The 15,364-nt window shown below is 37.4% G+C and overlaps 1 protein-coding gene across 1 annotated transcript; it reads right to left on the bottom strand.

Moving 5' to 3' along the window:
- Window positions 1-7,691: 7,691 nt before the first annotated feature.
- LOC118743740 (homeobox protein orthopedia-like) lies at window positions 7,692-14,782 on the bottom strand. Its single transcript, XM_036476502.1, has 3 exons — window positions 14,689-14,782; window positions 10,777-11,009; window positions 7,692-7,838 (listed from the first exon to the last, which is right to left on the bottom strand). The coding sequence occupies exons 1-3, from the start codon at window positions 14,780-14,782 to the stop codon at window positions 7,692-7,694; spliced, it is 474 nt and encodes a 157-aa protein (XP_036332395.1).
- Between the last annotated feature and the right edge of the window lie 582 nt (window positions 14,783-15,364).

The raw sequence follows: 15,364 nt of genomic DNA, 5'->3' as shown, positions 1-15,364 counted from the left end.
GATGGGAGTTTGGGTTTTAGTGGGTAGTCCAACACGTTTCGGTGGGAGTCCGACACTCGGGGAAGGTAGTATAGAGGACTAGCGCCCCTGACCAGTGCTTAAAGCATTTCCGCCTCCTACGAAAAAAAAACATGTGTCTGCATATGTGAATATACATATGTGAATATATGAACTCGCGCTGTCATATGAATAATTTTCGTATATACATTTTGCACTCGTATCTACGTGCGAAATTATTATTCATCATATGTAGCGCATGAACTTGATTTTGTGTAAGATGTTGCACACAAAACTCTACTAACCTTAATATCTTGTCTTTATCCCACCATTAGCTACAAATCCTCGCCGATTGATTTAAGACCGTGTGTGTGCCTGCATACTAAGCATGTGCACACAAACACACGCAATGCACATACATATGATAAATAAGTTGAAAGAGGTACATACATTTATACTTTTCATGCACCCTTCGCACCGTTTCGGGTTAAAGGCCAAAACACCAAAACCCAAAAAGAAAAAAAATATCTAAATATCGAAAGGATTTAGCACGTAAAATGTGTTAATCATTTTGTAATCATAGCTGCCGATAATATCCTGCCAAATGGCACATCAACTCAAACAACACCAACAACCATTATGGTGTGTTACACGAAAAAAAATTGGCCACAATGCCAATAAAGTGACAACAACAACAAGACACCAATAATATTGCCAACAACAATTATGCGCAAATAATAGTCAATGCATGCTGGCAAAGTTAATTTATATGCTAATTTTATTAACAACACAACATAAGCCTACTAACACAGCACCAACCTGCCGAGCAAAGTCGGAAAATAAATCCGACAATCTGACATTGTAAGCCTAAAATCAAACACATTTTGTTATATGATGACAATAGCGCTTTGGCAATATGTACTACATCTCACCCCCTGCCGACAACAAAGTCCGACAAATATATTAACGGCACCGGAGTGGGTGATGCCATTAACACCACCAACCCGAACAATTCGGCGCAGTGTCATTCACCGCGCTGCCCAACTCTACTATCCCCATCCCCCGTCCTGTTACTTCATCGGCCAAACACTGATTCACAATTATTAAAACAATTTATCAAACGAAAGCCACAGACGAAGGCGGTCATGTGTGCGTGAAATGGGAAGCGTGCTTAGGCGGAAAGTCAAAGGAGTATTTATTGATTTTCAACGCCTAAAAGCAGACATCATTTTGGCATTGTAGCTTCCTTAAAGCGTAATTTGAATGAACCGAAAAAAAACAAAACGACTAGCCAACTTGGAACACAAATGAAAGTCTCGCAAATAGATATACATATCTTTCCTTAAAACGCACCCACACAGCATACATATATGCATAGCTTCATACATACGAATATATAGTGCATTATGGTGACGTATGTTTGCTCGAATGCGCTGTAGGTGTGCCCGCTTAATTGTTTTATGTGCTGCTTTAGTTTAGCATAGTTTTAGCCGAGATAAGACACAATTAGCCACCTGTTTGCAGGAATTGCCGCAATTTTATGCGTAAGTGATACTAAAAGCAGCAGGAGAAGCAGCAGCAACAGCAATAAAACACCACTACATACTTGGAAAAGTTTGAAAGCAAAGTTTTGTCATCCGTTTTCGCCGCAAAGTGCCAAATGTTTCGAAATAAAATACACAGTCATACATACATACAAAAAGAAAGTACATACAGTGACTCAAACAAATGACCACGTGTTGTTTTTTTTTTAATTCCTAATGTTTTTCCAGCTAATTTTTTTTTATTTTAGTTTGAAACTTACACTTCATTAGACTAAAATTGTATGGGCTATAAAACTGCGTACCCCAAAAATTTTAAAAAATTCAGAATAAAAAGTTGAAATTTTGATGAAAATTTGTTGAATTTTCCTAAATTTTGTATGAAGTTTGAAACTGTGATTTACACGGTTAGACGATATTTTTATATAAAAATAACAAAAAAAATGTAGCTCGAAAATTATTACAAATACTTGAAGATAAACAACACGTGGTCATTTATTTGAGCCACTGTACATTCGAAAATAGTTTGTCTTATTATATTTATTTAACAAAAGTTTAATTATTTGTGGTGATTTTAATTTCCGGACATTAGGGTTGTGCGATAGGGTAATTAGAACGGGGTACATGAGGGTAATAAACTTTGAAAAAAAATTGAAATATTTACTTCCTTCGCAAAAGTTTAATGATTCTTGACGAGTTTAAATTTCCTGGCATTAGAACCGTATGTAAGGGTGGTAGAAACTGGAATCTGGTGGGTAGATACTTGAACGGGGTACTTGAGGTCAATGAACTTTAGACCCTAAATAATTTCTCCCATAGGCAAGCACATCGGTATATCAAAACTTTTAGATCCGACTGTAGATACCGAAGACATAGCGAAAAGGCAACCTCTACGTCCGCCAAAAATATATTTTTTTTTTTTTCGAAATCGCCTTGCAAAAATTAATCTTTAGACTCAGGAGTGTACGACTAACTTTTTTTCCGGTACGTTCTAATATACATACATACTTATGTGATCCTAAGTTCTTTTCTCAGTCCATTTATTTTCTTTGTCAGCTTAAAATGTTGGCAAACGCACATTTTACACATACCGACACACATACATACATACATACTTGGCACTCAGTGCACTGGCAGGAAGCACAAAATTTAATGAAGCAGTAAATTCGATTGTCGCATAAACAACAAGACAAAACAACAAAAACAAAGTATGTACAGAAAAAAAAAACTACCCTTGGCATCTTAACTCACCCGCTACCTCCATCAACTCAGGATAATGGTTTTGGTTTTGTTTGCACTTTGTGTCTAGCTCGAGCAAGCCAAACTGTGCGCATGGATGCAAAGGATTTGTATCACCAACTATGCATGTACATAGGCATGTGTGTATGTATGTTTGTATGTAAGTATGTATGCTAAAATACCGAAAGTGACTGTCGGACCCATCGTAACTTCTGATATCTGCCAACACACGGGAGTGAAAAAAGCATGCAGCCGCTGGGCTGAGCTGGTCTTCTTTGTGTTTGCATGTATTCTCATTTTTTTTTTTTATATAAAACAAAAAAAAAAACTTGAAAATATGTGCGCCAGCCAACAGCTTTTAAGCCAGGCCGGCGCAAATATAACTTTATGCATTGCAATAAAGCATTCTCCGGCCAAAAAGAAAACTTAAAATTACTGCAAAAGGGAGCAAGGAATTATTTAACTCAAATCTAAGATATTTACAGAAAAATAACTAACAGGAATTTAAGGAATAATGAGCAAGTTGTATGCTTAATTTAGGTCCCATTTGCTTATAATGTGGGCTGCGAAATTGCGAAGTAGGTATGATCCCTTGTAAAACGAGTCGTAAGTACTCGTATTCAACCTCCATTATTGAGTGGGCTTGATCCTGGGCCCATAAGGATGCTTTACAACTCATATATCCTATAGAGAAGACTGGACGGGATGCACTCTTTGGAATCAGGGACCAGTGAGTTTATTCACTGATCAACCTGAAATTTAGGATATGTTTTCCATAGAAGAGTCAGCGATTTATATCCATGCTTAAGGCTTTAGTAGTAGGTAAGGAATTAATATACTCTGATAATTAGGCCTTAATTTGGGTGCTTGGGTATCTCTCGATAACACAAAAATACTGGGCTATCAAGCGATCTGGTAAAAATAGTGTGGAAACACCATAGGACACATTTGGTCTGCTGTTGGAGAGATGGCCACCTGGTCAACTGAACAAGAAAGGAGGCGCTACTGACCATTGTCTGATTGAAATCCATAAGGTAAAGCTGAACAATGCTTCAAGTGCTTGCTGAACATGGTCAGGGGGAATAATCTTAAGTTTTAAACACTAACTTCCGCACACTTTTCGGATATGCACCGGGAATGTACGGGCCCTCTATAGGTAGTGTGCCTCTATCCAACTGCTGGAGGTCATGACAAAATACAAAGCTGACATAATCACAATGCCACAACCCGCGTTAAGGCCAAATTCAACAGCATTAGGCTTAGTCTTGCGCCCACTTCGATGGAGGAGAAAGACGAAGAGACCAAAAAACATTTCTATGAGTACGGTGTTAAAATCGGGCTTGGCGACTTTAACTGCAGGGTGGCAGAGAATATTTAGTTAAACAGTCGGTAAGTTCCGCTATCTTAAACATAGTCGCTTCCCTGAATTCGAAGAAATGCCTTCTGTCGTGACTCAAATCGGAGGTCTGTTTGGATAGTCTCTACGGTAGTAGCCAACCAGAAATTTTTTTCTGAGCTCCAGGTTGTACTCCTAAACTGGAAGTTTCACTGTGCAGTCGATGTTCGGTCGACATCAGAAGGCATCCCGTCGCTCTCCCATGGACAGGCGTCGTTCGTTTACTGCGTCCAACTAGTTCCCGGTAGAACCAGCAGCAAATTAAATCGACCACTTTGAGCTCAGTAGGCAATTGAAAAGCAGAGCCTCTTTCTCGACAAACAAAAATTACGCTCTATAAATCTGCTATCATTCCCGTATCTTGGACGATGTGGAACAAAAGTGCAAAAGGTTTAGTGGGCTTTTGAAAGAACTATCCCATGCAAAACCTCTGGACCACGGTCGCAAAGACAAAGTGCAGAAAGGCTTGTCTACTGTTGGTGCGGAAATTTGCAAAGAACAAAACGATTACAATGCGATTATAAGCTGAAGAAGAAGAAGAGTTTTTCGTCATCGTTTAAAATGTTAAATGAAAAAATGTATAAACCAAGACGAAATCAGAAGCTTCTCTAGAGCATTTCCGAACTAGTGCGGAGTAGTTCAGGACTTTTTCGGGGCTAGATCAGGACTATTTTGAAACCAGTGCAGTATTATTTCTAGTGTCGGTAAGTATCGAGTACTTTTAAGGATCGAGTTCTTTGGTATCGATACTTTTAAAGATCGGGTATTTTTGAGAGTACTCAGTACTTTCTTTGAATATACGCATGTTGGTAACATTGCAATGCTTAGTGTAGAAATCTCACAAGTTGGCATCACTTTATTCAAATTAATATATTAATCCATAATTACGTCAAATGGATGGCTAACTGGGTACAAGTATTGTACTTGAAAGCTATTGAAACTTCGAATTAAGTACACTCATTTCTGAATACCGGTACTTTTAAGTATCTTTTCGTCACAGAGTACTTTGAATCAACCCTGAGAACATGCATCATACTTTTAAAATTCGGGTGCTATCGATCCTTTTGAGAATCGAGTTCTGAGTACTTTTGGTATCGATACCGAAAAACCCTAACTATTTCTTTCATAGTTCAAACCCATTTCGGGACTAGTTCGGAACTTCTTTGCGATCATTTCAATACTACTTCGAGGAAACAGATATTTACACATGTTTTTCTTTTTTTCTACATAATATAAAAACGTCATAACAAATGAACCAGCATGAATTATTTAATTAGTTTAATCAAAAATTGGTGGTGTAAATCTGTTAAGCAAAGAATTAATGTTAGGAAGAAAATATTTCTGATCACTTAAACTCACGCTACTGATAAAAATAATCCTCTTTTTCCTTTCTTAATATTAGCTTAACCTAAATATCATACATGGTTTGATAAAAATAACTTTTTCTAAATATGTAGTTCATAATACGCAATCTCACTTAAAATAAAGCCAAACGAAATGTGTAAAACAAATATGCGGTCTAATGTAACGAAACCGGTGACTAAATATTGAACATCTATGCACAAAATGTCATGTCCAACATGCTGAACATGTCGAACAAGCCGATAGCTTCACCAATAAAGCCACCGAATTATTGTATTGTATGCAAGTATATTCATATGTACATGTGTATGTATGTATATAAAACATGGGTCGGTCAGCCAAATGCAGTTAAGCCAAATCTATAGGCCACCACAGCGAGCATAACTAATGTGTAAGCAAAAACCGGCAACATGTATCTAATAGCACTGCCAATAACATGGATCAATAGTGGCAATAGCAACAATTATTCTAAACCATTACAACTGCTATAGACTGAAACCGCAATCAGTTACGACACTTGTTCGCTCAAAGCCACAACATTTTGAAAATGCAACGCTGTCAATATTGATTGCTTGTGGCGACAAATCCATAAAACTGGCAGTGCTTCTTCTCCCCTACATTACTGCATCTTTGTGCTTGTGAAGTAACTGGAATACATACCCTGTAGGATCTCGGAATAGACTTTGATCACACCACAAACTAGACTATAAGTAATTGTAAGTAGTGCATTTGTAAAGGTAGTGTCACGCGATTGATGCACTTGTACAGATTTATAATTTTTTTTTTTTTTTGGTTATTGGTACAAAACGAAAACAATGGGACGACAATTTTTTTTGCAGTCACATGAGTGGTACAATACAGCCAACTTCTATGGAAAAAGTTGGAAAGATTGTTTTTCATGATTCCGATAAAGAAAAATATGTTTGCATTCACACGATTAAAATTATATTTGTGGATGACATTGTAATCATTGTAATTTTTGATCTAACACGAATGGTACTTAATCTTTTTAAGAAAAACTTTAAGTTTTAAAACATGTTTTACTAGGATGGCCTCCCAAAAAAAAAAAAAACAAGAAAAAAGTGCAGAGTTGTTTTTTAAAAAGTCCCTAGAATTTTGTTAACAGAATTTGCTTTTGAATTTGCGATTTAGATCAAAAACAATTATTTTATAATTTATTTCATACAAATTAATTAAATAATAAAAGTCATTTGTATTATAACACTGTTCAACAACAGTTTTGCAGAGTAACAATGGTATATTTCTGAAATAAGTAATCATGTTGATAATTTCTTGAGTGAAAAGTTGCTAAGTCCATTTGTAAAAAATTTACAAGCGAGGAAAAAACTTTTCAAAACATTTCCTGCAAGAATTTCGCAGAAGGTTCCGCTGCAAATTAGACCTAGAACTTTTTGTGAGCTTATCGATTTTTCTGTGCCTCTTTTGGTCTTAGTAAATTTGCTTTTAATTGAATATAGACGGGAAGAAATAAACCAAGCACGTTATTTATGTAATCCTTTTGGAAACGCAGCGTTTTTAATTTACCTTGCTTCCTATATCCAAATATGAGTTTTCACGAAAAGTGGACTTTTCTCTTCAAGCTAGCGATATGTTAATGAGATGCTAATATGTAGGTCTTTATTTATAGGGCTTTCTTTTCATTGGCAACCAAACTGTCAAAAATGTTTAGATACTCACAATAATAATTATATTAAAAAATAAAAGTCCGGGAATGAAATTGTCACTTAATCGGTTTTCGATACAAGTACTTTCTTCCGAAACTTACTCAGTACTCGGTCCAAAAATATCGATACCAAAATTACTTGGTATCAGTTGAAAAGTATCGAGTATGTGCTTGTTTTTACTAGTATCGTTTTGTCCCTACATATCACTAAATCATTATTTCTATCGGTGGTACGCTTCTACAGGACATTGTAACCAATTTCAGATCAAAACTCTCTGCATTACATTCGGACCACTTTTAGTACACTTTACCTACTTTTCGCTACGTTGCTTTAATTTTTTAGACTACTTTGTTCTATATATAAAACTAATATATTTTCGATTGTATTTTTTCGAACAATTCGATCAATCTTTCCTTCAGGGTAGTTAAGTATCTATGTGTATGTATGTATGCGCGCGCTTTTCTTTGGATTTTAAAAACTTACCTGCACTCTCGATTCTGTCAATCCAATACGCATCGCAATCTCTTCACGCATGAAAATGTCCGGATAGTGTGTTTTCGAAAAGCAACGCTCCAACTCGTTCAGCTGAGCAGGTGTGAAGCGGGTGCGATGTCGCTTCTGCTTGTTTTTATCCGAGTTCTGCAAAAGATAGAAACGCTGTTGAAAGTAAGCCATTTTCCATGAAGTTGGTTGGCCAGTAATGTATGTATGTATGTATATAAACTATATACTGATAAAATATACTGAGAACTGAGAATCAAAAAGAAATCCAAAAATTCTACAACATGGACTGAGGCGATTCGATTAAGATTTACAAATAACAAAATTTTCAATAATTACCCAATTATTGGTTTTAGCTGGCTACATAAAGAAGTTACATATATTGCAAAAACTTGTATCTGAACAATCAGTGGTATAAAAGATATAGCTTATGCAGCACCGATCTTGTCGATTTTCTCAGTAGACTTTGTACGATTACCTAGAAAATAATTTACAAAATATCTTGGTATGAGCTGTCCAACTAAAGGAGTTTTACAGTAAAACCCCATATCTGAACAATCAGTTGTATGGAGGCTATAGGTTATAGTGACCCAATCTTTGTCATTTTCTCCATAAGCATTATGTTGATAATTGGTGAAAACGGTACGAAATTTCATATTCCTAGCTACATAAATGGAGGAGTTATAACGAAAAATCTCATATCTAAACAATCAGTTGTATGGGAGCTATTTGTTATAGTGGTCCGAATTTTCCGGTTCCGACAAATGATTAATACATTTCGGAAATACGCTCACCAAATTTCAGTTGGATATTTTGAAAACTGAAAGCCTATATTGCATACAAACAGGTGAACAGACAAACAGACAGACTCAGCTCGACTTTCTGATCATATAAGTGTACATTTTCATGGGTCTATCTCTTCTTATTCTGGTACTTACAAGGCCGAAAGGCCTGTGAAACTCTACTTCAGGTCGTATGTGATTGGTAGCCAGTCTCATCTTAGGTGACAATCGAGAAATAATGCTGCTATGTTCGATTGTTCCTTCTTTCCATATACCCAGTTCTCTGAGCCATATAGCCGAGAGTGATGCGGTGTGCAATATCTTAAGTTACATAGAAATAGGTTTGTAATAACATTGAGGTCATCTGTGGGGTAAGTTCTCATTGCCTTTGTGGTCCCGATGCATGCAGCTCTCTGAACTCCCAGTTTCACATAATTAATCGGTTCTTTAAGGCTGTCCACCATACCAGAGAACTGTAACATAAGATCGGACGTACAACCGCTGTGGATATCCAGAGTACCACTTTTGAATGTCTTCCCAAAAAGCCGCTTACAGGAGTAGTAGGCAATGCTCGCTTTCTTTACTCTCTCTTCAGTATTTATTCTCCAACTTAGCTTAGGATCCAGTATGACTGCCAGATGTTTCGCTTGTTTAGATAAGTGTAGGCTTTGCCAATTCAGCTTTGGTAATTCGAAGCTAGGGACCTGGCCGCAAAGAGCATTAATTCTGTTTTCTCTGCGGCCACATTGCTCGGCCTACCAGCATAGCTCTGCTAAAGTTCCATCCATGATGTTACTCACCACAAATGGAAATAACCCGGTTACTAGAACCACTACATCGGCAGCGTAGGCTGCTACTTTTACTACAACCTCTTTGAGCTTGAGTAGCACTGGTTTGTTTGTGCTAAGCCATAAAATTGGAGACAACACTCCACCTTGAGGAGTTCCTTAGTAGTGTGTAGCTTCCAAATAGGCTGCTTCTATATCAAGGAAGGCTTCCCGAGTATATTACTTAAATTCATCTTCATACTGTTGCCGGCATAGCAATGAGACCTAAGCAGACACGGACGTCGGGTGTAACTGCTGCCGCGATCCAAACTCTGCTGGTCAAAATTCTGCTCGTTCAAGTACTGCTAAAATGCTTTGAAACCCTAAAGTGCTAAAGTGGCTTTATCTATCTTCGTTTTCAGTAGGATTTGAACAAAAAATAAATAAAAATATTCAAAATCAACGGTATTTTATAGCCACTTGAAACTTGTGCTTTACCATATTAAAATTGAATGGGCTATAAACCAGCATAAATACCAAAAAATTTTCTAGAAATTCTGAATAAAAAGTTTGAAAATTTTTGGAATTTGTGGAATTTTTGTGCAAAATTTGAAATGTGGATTTATGTACATACATATATATGTATATGGTGTTTGCTGTATAACTAGCTGCGCTTTTATAAAAAATATTAAACCAAAGAAATATAGCCAAACTGGTCAAAATAAGGCGAGTATATTATTTCTGCTACCTTACCTAACATCGATTACAATGTTTAAGCTGTAGTTAGTGTTAACCAGACATTGAGTAATCGGCCTCTAAAAATTCTACTCCACTGATATCTTAATCGAATTCTTTGCAAAACCAAATCCTCTACTCTAATAAGTCTACGCCTATAAACAATAAAACTTATTTATTTTGCGTATATACAAATACCATAACATATATTTAACCATATTCTTAAGTACATATAAAATACATACATACAAACAGATAGAAGAAAAAATACACTTACTTTTCAATTTGTTTGGATTTTTCAATTTGATTCATTTGTTCGAATGAATAATGAAGTCAAATTTTGCGCGCATTTTTCATTCATTTACCAATTAACATCCGCAATATGTGTTCAAAAATTCGCATGCAAATGTTTGGTAAACGAATAAGAGAAAATCAGTATTTCATATTTTTGAATTTAATTCAGAAATGCCCGATTAATCGATTTGGTTTTTCAACATCAAGGAAATGCAAAGAAAAGAAAAGAAAAAACATTGAGATTATTGTGAATTAACAAGCATTCAATTACATAAGTATGTCTTAGCGAAAATAAATATGCACGAATTTGATAAAAATGCATAAACAATGAATGTTGGATGATTGCTTTCGAAGTTCAATAACTTTTAAGATTTTTGATATTTTTTTTGTCGTTCATCTTGGAGTAAATATTTGCTTGCTTTGCCCCTTGGGCTTTGACTATTTCATTTTATTTCATTTCATTCGTTGCATGCTCACCTGATCCTGCTGTTGCATGTTGTTGTTGCTCACGTTATTGTTGTTGTTATTATGATGCGGATTCGGCGTATCGCACAGCCCGCCTGTGACATGCAACCGTGCCGCACCGCCACCACCGCCGTTCAACACCACGTCGGCCTGATTTTGCGCGTTCGGTGGCAGTTGGCCGAAACTATTGACGCCGGCGTGCAGTGCCGTGATTGCCGCTTTGGGTAGATCACAATCTTTGGGACCTGCAAAATAGAGCAGATAGAGAGAAATATGCTTATTAATATTTAGTTATTCAAAACAAATGGAAATATGTACTATATATCTGATAAGATAATGCACTTTGTTGCAAGAATGTACGGGACTAACTTTCAAACATATGCGATTGATCGTTAGTATCTTACAGTCGGAGATTCTGTCATTGCGGTTATAATGCCTATTTGTTTTACTCTAAGAAGTAATTATTTTTAGACTTTTTAAACATTGTAGAGAATAACGTACAAATGTTGTTCCCAAGATACAATTACGTCTATGTACAAAGTTATAAATAGCTCAGCCAATGTGACAGACTTTTTAAGTGTACTCTGAAATAATTTCCTAACCAATAAAAAATAATCCGCATTGATGCTGAGCGAAATAACGCAATGTCCCATCGGTGACAGGTAATAAGGTCATTGGAAATAAGATCAATTGACTTTATTTCCTATCCTGGTGCGAAATAAAGTCAATGGACATTATTACCTATTTATGATGTCGTCACAAATTGCTGGCGGAGACATGAATACAGTGTAAGAAAATTCTTTTTCTATAATTGTTTCTTTATAGAAAGGTTGGTTTCTTTTCCACCTTAGACATTCCGAATTCGTTCAAAATATGGTAATTTAAAACACAGAATTTTTTCCTCTTCTGTTTCTTCAATTTAATAGTGTTCGCTTTATTTTTGTGGAAACGAAACATGTTTTGCAAGTTATGGATCACTTCTACACTCTTTCTTCAAATATTTCTTGTATTCCAGCTGTGCACAGGCGTTTAGTTTTTCGGATCGTGTTTTTACATATTCGTAATTTAATTTTGTTTAATAAAATCAAATGGTGGTAGTTCATGATTGTGGATCGCACCAGGGTGCGAAATAAAGTCAATTGACCTTATTTCCATTGACCTTATTACCTGTCACCGTCCCATCTCTTAATTTGACAGGAAATATTTTAAATTAATTATAATCTATTGACAATTAGCATATCGCTGCTTTTATCACTGACGATTCTCGTTGATCCGAACGAGATCGAGATGGAAAATATATCCCTTTGTAGAAGACGAAATAAGCTACATGTAGACTCTACATCATTTCAGTGGGAAGTACGCCTCAAGTAGTCTTTATCGCATAATAATTGTTGTTGTTTTCCTAGTGAGTTTGTTCAAACGATTGGGTACTGGTACATGGCGTATGAGTAACACTATAAGGTTATTCACTCTTACCTGGTTATCAGGTTATCTGCTTAAAAATTATTATTGCGTAGTATATTTTATTGTTGTAAACTGAGTAAAAAGTATAATCACATAAACTGATAACTAGGCAAGTGTGAACAACCTATATGTGTTTCATGATCTTAATTGATACAAAAAAGAATAATCGAGCAATCGAATTTAACAATCGATCACGCAGAAGTGATTAGTGGTACTTTCTACCAAAATAATGTAAAGAATTCTTCCGGAACAAGAGGATATTTCTTACATCTTTAAACGGTGAACGTGAAACAAATCGACAACGATATTAACAGCCATGCGCTTATTTCCAATAGTTTTTAATTATTTAAAAATATTTCGGTGTAATTTTCCGAGTACGGCGGTATTATCTATTAGCTGATTATTGCGACCTCAAGTGCTAGATTGATAGGTCAAAAGTATATATAAAACAAAAATGGTTTATGACGTTATCGACTCCCCGTTATATGTTATGGAGTCGAGCACATCAATAGCGATGTTTAACCTGCAGTTAGTGTTCATCAGACAGAAGCCGGCCCTTAATCTTACCCATTAACAGAGAACATAAAATAAATTTTGGATCACAATGATTTTTTCGTCATTTCTAATTCTATATCTTCGTCTTTTTCTTTATATGCGCTGTAACCGCCTAATCGATTTTAGCCGAGTCTAAAACAACACGCTAGTCCTTCCTCTTCTGTGCCAACTGACGCCAATTGGAAATGCCAAGTGAAGACAAGTCCTTCTCCACTTGCTATTTCCAACAGAGAGGAGGCCTTTTTCTTCCTCTGTTACCAGCATCGCGGCTTGCGTTGAATACTTTCAAAGCTGGAATGCTTCTGCCCATTCGAACAACAGGCCTTAAAGCCTGATTATGGCAACTTAACTTAACTTAACGGAACGTAGAACTTAGATGAATAAAAATGAAAAAGATGTCGACGTGGCATTAAGCTCAATTACAAGCAACATTCATTTAACAGAATTTTTAAGTTAGAGCCGTAAGTTACGTTAAGTTGCCATAATCACACCATTATCCAGCTTAATTTTAATTCGCTGCACTATGTCTATGTCGTTGTAAATGTAAAGCTCATACAGCTTATCGTTGAATCGTCTGCGATATTCGCCATCGCCAACGCGCAAAGACCCATAAGTATTTCGCTTAATCTTTATCTCGAAAACTTGAAGAGCCACTTCATCAGATGTTGTCATTGTCCATGCCTCCGCGCCATACACCAGCACGGACATATTGAGTGACTTATAGAGTGTGGATTTCATACGACGAGAGCGGATTTAACTTCGCAACTGCCTACTGAACTAAATAATCAAATGCACTCTATTTCAAGGCTGACGTCATTATTGGTGTTAATGCTGATCCCCAAATAAACGAAGCCGTCTACTTTTTCAAAGGGTACCAAGCCATACATATGTATATGCCCTGACTGTTTGTGTGATAACAGGAGATATTTCGTTTTGTCCACGTTCACCACCAGACCCAATCGCTTTGCTTCTTTAGCCAATTACGAGAAGGCAGAATAGATGTAGTCCTTGTTTTCACTGATAATATCGATGTCGTCGGCAACCACGAGGAATTGCACGCTCTGGTAAAGTATTCTGATTGAGCGGTTCAATTCTGCAGTTCTTATTGTCCTCTCAAATATCAGATTAAAGATATACACGAAAGGGAGTCAACTTGTCTGAAATCTTTTGAGTACCAACTGGTTAGGAGAGGTCCTTTCCAATTCTGACAGAGATGGTCGTATTTCTCAACGTCAGCCTACACAGCCGCACTAGTTTCGCGGGGAAACAAAATTCAGACATCACGGCATAAAGACAACTTCTTTTCTTGCTGCCGAAAGCGGCTTTGAAATCGACAAACGATGGTTTGGGTCGATCCTATTCTTGCGAGTCTTTTTCAAGATTTGGCGGTTTGCTAATACCGGATCTATGGTGAATTTTCCAGATCTAAAGCAACACTGATAAGCCGCAATCATTTCGCTGACGGTGGGCTTTAGTCTTTCACACAATACGCTTGATAAGAAATGTAAAATATGTTTAGTAGGCTAATTCCTCGGTAGTTGACGCGTATGGCGGGGTCACCTCTCTTGTGGAGCAGAGTACACTTAAATTCCAGTCGTCGGGCATACGTTCATCGGACCATATTCTGCATAAGTGTTGATGCATGCACCTTATCAGCTCCTCGCCGCCGTACATGAATAGCTCAGCTGGCAGGACGTCAGCTCCATCAGCTTTGTTCTTTTTCAGTTGAGTCTGGCGGTACATCGACTCCGTTGTTATCGACTGCCATTAAAGAGTACGCCATTGTTGTTTTTACAGGAGTTCGCCCCGGTCTTGAAACCTTCCGTAAGTCGAATAACTCTCTGCTAGAATTTTTGGGCGTTTTTTCCTGTCAGTCAGCATTTCAAGCTCGTCGCACTCACGTACTTCGGCCTCTCTCTTCCTTTTGCGGCATACGCTTTGCCTCCTTCTTCAGCTCCCTATACTGATCCCACACAGCGCGCGCTACGCCCGATCGCATCGTGGCCCTACAAGCGGCATCTTTTTTCTCTGCAGCTTCCTGACACTCCTCACCGTACCAGTTTTTAGTTCGGGCTCGCTGAAATCCGTTTTATTCTTCGACAGGGTTAGGTAATGAGTGGGAAATGTGGTTTCAAAGCTCGGATATGTCGGCTTGTTGCAGAGTGTTCTCTGAGAGCAGGTTTCAGAGTCGAGTGACGAATAAATTTGCCGCCTTTTGTGATTACAGCTTCTCGACTTTAAACTTTCCTTGCATTGGTTGGGGGTAAATGTAAAACTTGACTGATTTTTCTATACCATATTTCGGGCCCCGGCGAATTCGATCAGCCTCAGTCCGTTATCGGACGTTTTGTCGTGCAGGCTAAATTTTCCGACAGTAGCACCAGAAATCCCTTCCTTGCCCACCTTGGCATTGAAATCGCCAAACACGATTTTTATGTCGTGGCGGGGGCAGCGCTCTTTTGTACGCTCTCTGCCACCACGAATCCAGAACCGAATTTGCGCTCCTTTACGCGGCAACTGTAGTAGACGTTCGCAAGGCTCTGCGCTTAACTTGCCTTGCCAGGTCCATCGCATTTCTTGG

This window comes from Rhagoletis pomonella, unplaced genomic scaffold (genome assembly GCF_013731165.1).
Source record: "Rhagoletis pomonella isolate Grant_MI unplaced genomic scaffold, Rhpom_1.0 Rhpom_scaffold_00007, whole genome shotgun sequence".
Lineage (NCBI taxonomy): Eukaryota > Metazoa > Arthropoda > Insecta > Diptera > Tephritidae > Rhagoletis > Rhagoletis pomonella.
The sequence above is the reverse complement of the archived record's forward strand: the minus strand, read 5'-3'. Positions and strand labels throughout refer to the sequence as shown.

Coding starts and splice junctions, on each gene's coding strand:
- LOC118743740 (XM_036476502.1), bottom strand. CDS start 14,782: ATGCGATCGGGCGTAGCGCGCGCTGTGTGGGATCAGTATAGGGAGCTG. Junction 11,010..14,688: donor AAAGGAAGAGAGAGGCCGAA/GTACGTGAGTGC, acceptor TCTATTTTGCAG/GTCCCAAAGATTGTGATCTA. Junction 7,839..10,776: donor ACATGCAACAGCAGGATCAG/GTGAGCATGCAA, acceptor AAAAACAAGCAG/AAGCGACATCGCACCCGCTT.